Source organism: Anarhichas minor, unplaced genomic scaffold (genome assembly GCF_050575085.1).
Source record: "Anarhichas minor isolate MPS153535 unplaced genomic scaffold, ASM5057508v1 ptg000016l, whole genome shotgun sequence".
NCBI classification, from domain to species: Eukaryota; Metazoa; Chordata; class Actinopteri; order Perciformes; family Anarhichadidae; genus Anarhichas; species Anarhichas minor.
The window spans coordinates 2240334-2248734 of record NW_027466462.1 but is presented as its reverse complement, the minus strand read 5'-3'; the positions used below and the strand labels follow the sequence as shown (position 1 = coordinate 2248734).

At 42.2% G+C, this 8401-nt stretch overlaps 1 protein-coding gene across 1 annotated transcript in view; it reads left to right on the top strand.

Moving 5' to 3' along the window:
• The first annotated feature begins 6775 nt into the window (after window positions 1-6775).
• The window catches only part of col4a5 (collagen, type IV, alpha 5 (Alport syndrome)), a 36805-nt gene continuing 35179 nt past the window's right edge, over window positions 6776-8401 (top strand). Inside the window, exon 1 of the mRNA XM_076092223.1 lies at window positions 6776-6865. Within this exon, the coding sequence (XP_075948338.1) occupies window positions 6776-6865 (90 nt within the window). The remainder of the gene's footprint in view (window positions 6866-8401) is intronic.

Genomic DNA, 8401 nt, shown 5'->3' with positions numbered 1-8401 from the left:
TGTTTTAGAAATGTGCAAGTGCTTATTTCCCAGCACCCACTGCTTTCTATTAATGTCCGTACAGCAGGAGAGTTAATTAGCACACTACACGCACCAAATGATAATGTAATAATGATGATGGATTAGACTTCTCAAGCAACTTTCAAGAGTCTGCTAATTGATTATCATATCACACAAAAATAAATACTGTGGAACAGTAGGAAGAAGACATCCAAAGAGCTGCATAGCAAGCAATTAAAAACAAATGGAAAATGTCCATTTCTGCCACCAACTAAGCCCACTCAACATATCCAAGATTGTCAAACTTGTTCTAAAACCCTCATGTGTCACCTGGCTGATGTTAAACAGTAGGCACACGTGTGTACAACGCATCCATCTTGCAGTCCAACCAACGTAAAGGCATTTCATTACCGTCCAGGTAGTACAGAATCACCCGCTCCAACCTCTGACTCCCTCCTCTCCTCTCCTTCCCGTCATGCCTCCTCCCTTCTCCTCACCATTCCTCCTCACCCGAGTGTGATGTTTCCTCGGAGCCAACAGCTGTGTCACCCTTACAGACACTTCTTGCTCTCTGTGTGTTCACTGAAACATCATTGTTGAAACTAGCCAGCAAACCTGCTAACAAGCAAGCTAAACAACGCTAACACACCAAAAGATACACACATTTCCACATTTATTTTTCATGTGGCTCAATAAATGTTCTGGTAGCTCCGCAGCTTGTAGCTTGAGAAGAGTAAGTCCAGTGTTAGCATCATAGCTAACTAGCAAACTCAAAAGCTAAACAATGCTAACACGCTCCTCCTAGCCCCTAACCAAGCTGGCTTCTTCTAGACATGCTAACTAGATGGTAAAAATAAATAAAGCATTCCAAAATATACAAGTATTTCAAAATTCCCTGTTGGTTAATGTCTTCTCATGCTTTCAGTGCATGAATTTAGGATTAACTTCCTATTTTTAAATGAGTCTGAAACACGTGCTAACTCTGGGCTGGACCTCTGCCTCACCACGGCGATACCTAAAGACACAGTTACCAAGGTAATGACAGCTCAGACCACCCAATAAACTCATCTGTCAGTCACTCAACACACACACACACACACACACACACACACACACACACACACACACACACGTATACAACACAAAACAACGGGGAGGGGGAGAAGTGGGTGGAGGAGTCAATTCAAAGTCAATGCAGCTCCATCTGATGAGTCCTATTGAGACGCAGGAAGCTTTTTGCTGCTGATTCGCTTTAATGTTTCCCCTTCCAACGACTACCAAAGCATTTCCTGTCACTCGGCTGGTAAAGCAAGGCACTACCACTGCTGGGGTCGAGGGTTTGAGTCCCTCTGCAGTTCAATGATGAAGTTCGGCACATGGTTAAGGTTGATTTTACTCATATACTGTACTTAAATGCAATTTTTTTAGGTACTTTTACTTGCGTGTTATGTAACATGCTACTTTATTCTTTTACTGCAAATACCACTTTTTCCCCACTTAATGTACTTTACTTTTATCACTAGTTAATTTGTATACTTTTACATATAAAGATCAACTTAAACATAAAATGATGACAGATTGTAGTAGATTTAAATACCAACTAATATGTCAAGTTGTTAAGCTGAGTTGGACCAAGTGCAACAGTAATTCCTACTTAAATAAAATGTATAAAAACATGACTGTGAGTGATTTTACTATTTTACTAATACTACTTTTACTGAAAGTGTTTTGAAATACTTTATTGAGACACAGACTGGCCATCTGTGATGAGAAGAAGCACTACACCCATTACCTCCCAAATTAGATTAAGAAAGAGCAGCGCTGCTGTTTGATGCTGTCATTAAGACAACAAACATTTATAAGTGTCTTATAGTCAGTGGAGAAAGAAGTATTCAAATCTTTTTATATTTAAGTTAAAGTAGCAATACTCAATATATAAACCAGTAGAGCCTGGTGTAAATGCTAGAGACTGGATGCTAACATTGTAATACTGTACATTAATAAACACTTTCAGCTACATTATAGTGCATGTATTACATGGTTGCATAGTGGTTGTAAATGCTGAATAGGAAGAGCTAAAGTAAAGTGTTACAATTAGGATATACATGGTTTTCACTGGACAGTCACTACATTTTAGTCATGGTTTAGATGGGTTTTTTTTTCATAGTAATCGGTAAGATTTGAGAACATGAAATAAGAATAAAATGAGAAACAAAGCGAAATAGATTCACAGCATTTCCAGTGTACTATATGCCTTCAAACAGCTCCAATATACCGATGAATATAATACCATATAAAAGGTTTAAATAATGCACATTTGAGTGGTGCAAATAAAGAAAGGATCCTGTTTGCTTGCACTCTCTTGCTGCAGAAGATGAGTCCCGCAGCTTTCTTGTAAAGGTGTGGCTTGCAAACAAGGCACGTTGCCCCAATAATCTCCTACTTTAAATATTCATCAGCGGGGCGGGGTTTGAATTGCAAATTAATCTGAGCGCGCCCACTCTAATATGAGCTGCTTTTTTCAGTCCCTCGGGCTACTAATAAACGCAAACTTCACAACAAGGCATTAAAAAAAAAAACATCTATAGGTTGAAGGGCACTGAACGCAGTTGGAATATTAATTTCTATAAAAAATGACAACAAAGGGTGCTGAAAAACAGTGACTTCACTGTCCTTATAGATGTGTAGAATGACTAGGAATATATTCAGAAATGTGTCACCTCATGCGGCAGACTGAAGACATCCACAACGTGACGCATGGAGGAATAGAGGCACACAATAGACCTGTGCAGAGTGCACGTCTCTGATATGGACAACGTGCGTAAAAGTCACATATGCAAAATAAATTTGTCAAAGTGCCAGTTAAAACGTTTTAAAAGTGTCTTTAAACAGAGTAGACCTGGAACTACGCAGTCGCAATGCAAAAATGTAGCACATTCAGCTTCATAGTTCTTATGTGACATCTGTGCTGCAAATAAACCCGAGTGGAGAGCCACTCCACCTGAAGGAGTGTAACATAAGCAAATGGGACTTACTCCGTGCGCAGATCTCGCCGCCAAAGCGACTGCTATCACACAAATCCTGCCAGAGAAATAAACATTTGGTTAGTTTGTTGCTCCGGTGATGCTCTGGCAGGTAAACTGCGCCGGAGCTCGGCTCAAACGTCGCCAGCGAGCCGTGACCGAGCTCCGAGCGGCTGCTTGCAAAGCTGAGAACTTTTTTTAAGAATGAAGTTGAAAGCGCGAGGGAAAAAATGGCTTACAGGAATTTCATTTTTTGGATCCGACTGGCAGAGAGGGGGGAACCGCAGGTCCAGAGTCGATCCCCTTGTCTTCACCAGCAAGGCACTTCAAACGCGCTCATCGACGACTCCAAAAAAAAAAAAGCCCCTGTCATCTACCCGGAGACAGACACAGAGAAATAGAGAGATAAAGTAGTCCCCCCGCCAAACACAACCCGCATTAATACACATACACACACACAGCTTTACGCATTTAACCACAAACCAGCACGGAGAGAAAATCCTCTTTCTTTGAAGGTGATTTCTTTCATGAAATGAGAGCTTATCCAACTCACCAAAGTCGCAGCGGTGAAGTCGCTGCTGCGCTCTCCGGGTTGTTGCGCTTCGACTCAGCAACGCACCACAGCAGGGAGAGGAGGGGCCAACACATGTCATTCATGCCTCCATACCTTTTGGCTGCAAGCTGGAGACTTTACTCACGCGCACAGACCGTAACCTCTTCAAACTGGTTGGAGCTGCAGAGGAAGCTCCTCACACCCGGAGCAAGTCTTTATTTGGTTGTTAGCCATGAAAAATAGAAATAAAGAAAATATTTAAACATTAAAGATATAAAGACTTTTATTCTTATGAACCTCAATTATGAACTTTGAGAAACCTTTATGAACTAAACTTCCTTTATTTTATCCCCTGTGATATAAATACAATATCCTTAAAAAGTGAGTTTATCAATAATCACTGTACTTTAAAATTACCTTATGTCTTTATGCTACATTATCACCCACATCATCAATACAGTGGTCATATTATACTCTATTAAGTCGTCTAAAAAGTATTTAATCTAGTGTGGTTGCATGATATTTCTGTTGTGTATCCTACATTTAATACAATAATCTTACACATTCTTTTAACTTTAAAAATATATCCTGCAAATAGGATTATATTTGCAGGATATCCTTGTCTTCAGGATTATAATAGCTTTGTGTCGTAAATGTACTAGCCGATGTAACTTTCGGAAAATCCCTGTTATTAAAGACTCTGGTGGCCGTTTAGTGAACTGCAGTCAGCATCCTGTTGCTCGTGCAATCATATGTCACATTTAGAATACCGTCACCTGCTATCTGTGATGTCCCTTTATTTTATAATAACTAGCTTGCCGTTTCCAAATTACTTCATCAGCTAACGTTACGAAGCAACCAACGCCAGATCCATGCAGCGCGGCTATGTCACAGTTAGCTGGCTAGCCTTAGCTTAGCTTCCAGTGAGCTGCTTGGCCAGCCCCGCCTTGCATCCCTCTTGGCTAGTAGAAAGCAATCGTTAGTTACACTTCACATCATTTATTGTTAGCTAAAATCAAACCCGCTACTTTAGCTACACACTGTTGGCCCTGCCGGAGGGGACAAAGGGGAAGGCACTAGGGACCACGCATAAACGGCACATTCTTTGGGGTCTTTCACTGCAAAAATGTCACTTTACATAGAAATCAGTCGACAAGCTGTTCTGGGCAAACCGAGAAAGTCTCAGTTTTGAAGTTACTTTACAGTCCGTTCACACATCGCAGTACATGTTAACTGTTACATATAGAAGCCTAGCTTTAAGCATGAGATCAAATTAAAAACATTGAACACCTCAGTCGTGACCTGTTGCTCTAAACATGGTGCAGACACTGAGTTACTCAAGTTGCAAACAGTCCTCATTTAGCTCTTGAATGTTCTATTTTAGCTCAACTTGACCTGAGTCTTCAACAGATTTTGTTGACTCATGTTCCTAGCTCACACAAAAGCATCTTTGTTCTCCTCGACAGCTTTTCAGCTGCGGAGCACCGCAGGGATCCTTACTGGGACCATTTTGTTTTGCACTTTGATGGCATATTATAGTCATTGATGCAATTGTTAATATATTTATTACCCAAACATATATCCCCAACCCTAACCCTAAACCATGTAGCAGAAATAGCTCAAACCTAAGAAGCTCATACTTTCTTCAAAGTAATTTAACACTTCGTTACATTTTAATGGTCGTTTTTGCCGAGTTTTCAGATCTAATCTCTACCAGTTATAAGGAGACAAATGGAACTGCAGTCCCCACTGTTATAAATGGGGTGGACAAATTAAAAGAAACACCTGTCAGTACAACACCACACAATTCAACAGCATCGCAACAGACTCCAAAATGACCATAGAGTTCTCAAAAACAGTTTAAAAAGGAAACATTGAAGGAATTATTGCAAGACTATTGTATTAGATTGCATCAGTTTAATAAGCTGGCAACTGGCTGTTGTGTTTGGTTTAAGGTCATTTTGCATTATGAGGCAGACTCACTTCAAGTGGATAAACTCACTTCAAGTCAAACATCCCAGAATATTACACACAGATATCTCATCAACAACGCTCTATCCTGGTGGGAAAGTGGTTCTTTGAGATACTCAGTTTCTCAATTTTGGAATTCTGTTCTGCAACTGCTCCTGAATACAGTAAGAAAAGCATGTGAGCGCACTGGAGACAAAGAGCTAAAACGAATACAGTTGAGAGTGAAAGTTGTGAAACAGATCAACTATCATTAACTGGTTACTTTACAACTTCAAGCCCCCATAAAGGACGTCACCTGCATTTTAGGTGTTTTAGTGCCATCAAGACTCGTCGTGAACATTTAACATTTCATGATGAATTGTTACATTATTAAAAAAATTAAAAAATGTATTAATGCCGTGTGTTTTGGGAGGCTTTGACAATAGTTTTATATGATACAGTATCAGCAGCTTCCCTCTTGCACCATACACCTTTTAAAAGAATGCATTCTGAGAAGAAGAGGATGATGTTCTTTGGGTTTGTCTAAAGTACATTTTTTGTTCCATTCTGCCGGCAGCATCCCTCTGTCAGGAGTCAACAGAGAGTATTTGGCCCCTTAATAATCTGGCAGGAATGCAACATGTCCGGGCGGATAGAAAATGTCAAATAAAGGTTTAATGTCAAACCTTTTTTTTGTGCAGCCTCAGGCGTTGGGTAGAATTGGGGAGGCACGCAGGAGGAAGGAACCAAATCCATCCGCGTGTGCGAGGTCCCAACATTATTAAATCATTTTTAATTGGAGAGGGATTTAAAACAAATCATTTTTTGGGACTGGAATGTCCCACGTTGGTTGCCAGAGTAGGACCATATTTTAAGACGCATTTCATCCCGAAACTGTATTTTAGGTGAACTTGCCTGTCTTGGTGTAGGTGCAGTGCTAATATCAGTGCGCCCTGGTTGCGGGAAGTAGATCCGGCTAGGAAGTTGCACGTCGAGGAGAGAAAAAGTTAGAGAGGGGGACTGCAGAGGCGCACGGTGCCAGAGCCAGGACCACTGGGAGCCTCTGCAAGCGCAACAACAGCCGACACGCCGAGAAGAAGTGCTTTTTTTCTTATTACTTCTATTTCTCTGAAGAACAAGTGTGCAGAGGGGGGAGACAGAGAGAGACGCAGGGCTATGACACGCGAGTAGAGAGTAGAGTTTGTGAGTGTTAACGCAGACGGATCCTTGTTGTATTCACCCCACCAAGATGAATAAAGACCTGAAGAGCCTGCGACGGCTCGCCGAGCCTCTGCTCCTCCTCGCCCTGTGCGTCGCGGTGCAGCGATCCGACTCTGCGGTAAGTGCGTTCCTCGGCTTCTCTCCTGTTTTACTGTTTGGAGCCCTCTTTTTATCGGCTTTTTAACCCCGCACGAAGAGACCGTGCATGCTCTCTCGCTCAGGGACACCGGGACACCAACGGCTCTCACAGCCGGCCCCAGCTAAGGTTTATAAATAGAGAGGCTCGCTTTATAACAAGTGCATATGCTTCTGCTCTAATAATAATAATAATCCACTTTACAATTGTGTTGCAATGAAGACAATAAACCCGATTACACGCCGTTGTGCTGCTCTTTTACTGCACTTTTTTCTGTCTTTCTTTTTGAACGCCGGGGACCAGTGAGCACCTTCTGCTTTGTAGTTTCATGGAAGAATCGGACGGAGTTTCTGTCCCGGTCCCTGCGCGTCACGGTCCTTCCTCAACCTGTAGCGACACGCCGACCACTGCGCACTGTTCTCAGCCGGCATCGTACCTTTTTTTTTTTGTCTCGCACTCAAAACATAGACGACATATAGAGAACTGTATGAGGAGGAGCGCGTGTAACTAAACACACTATAGGCAACATTCCTGCTCCTGTCAGCGTGACAACGCGGTCTGCCGCCCGTCTGACCTAAAACACGGTGCGTAATGTTTTAGTTGGTGACATCCCAGAGGAGCGGGAATGTGATTTGTTTCAGCGGTTATGAAGGTGCATCTCCCCTTTTGCAGGTGTGTGTTTTATATGGACAGCACCTGGTTATTGACGCATATTGAAGTATGGATTCATATAAACACATCTGTATTGCATCCTAACACCAGATTCTCTGCAGCCAGTTTATGAGCATCAAGGTGAAAATGTCTCTTTGCACTTGAGATCCGTGTTTAGCGCGTACTTTCCCTCCCCTTCACTCTGCATTAGTTTGCATTAGTGGGCATCGATCAGTCAGTGCGGAGCGTCTCAGCCCGACTCCTCATGTAATATTCCAACAGGCTATCTGTGTCATGAATATTCACATCCTCATTAATAATTCACGAGGGCTATATAGTTGCAGGCTGCTGCGCACGACCCCGCCCACACGCTGCGTGTCCAATCAGGCCTGCTGTTCATCAGCATGTGCGGTATGAGCCTGTAGGACTTTTTTTCCTTTATGTTCTAGAAGACTTTTGCACACCTCCACCTTGAAGATATTTACACGTATGGCAGCATTGCATTACGCAAAGGTCACTTTATTATCAGTTCAGGGTGAGAGGATGAGGGAGCCTGCTCAAAGTTGACCCCAGATCATTTGTATTTATAACAACGCAGGTGGCTTCCTCATCACTTTATGCATCTTGTCTACAAAATACTTGAAGTCTGAACTCGGGGACATTCCTCCTGCCTGCCGGTGGGGTGTTGCTGCGGCACGAAACAGATCAAATCTTCAAGACGTTTTTTTTTTATGCAAGTCAGAACAGTTCATAAAAAGGCACCGACGTTGTTTGATGTAACCAGGCGCACAAAGACGGCTTTAAGTCTATTTCACTATAGGTGAATATGTCCTTTAAATTGGTTTATATGACCCCAACTATGGATTG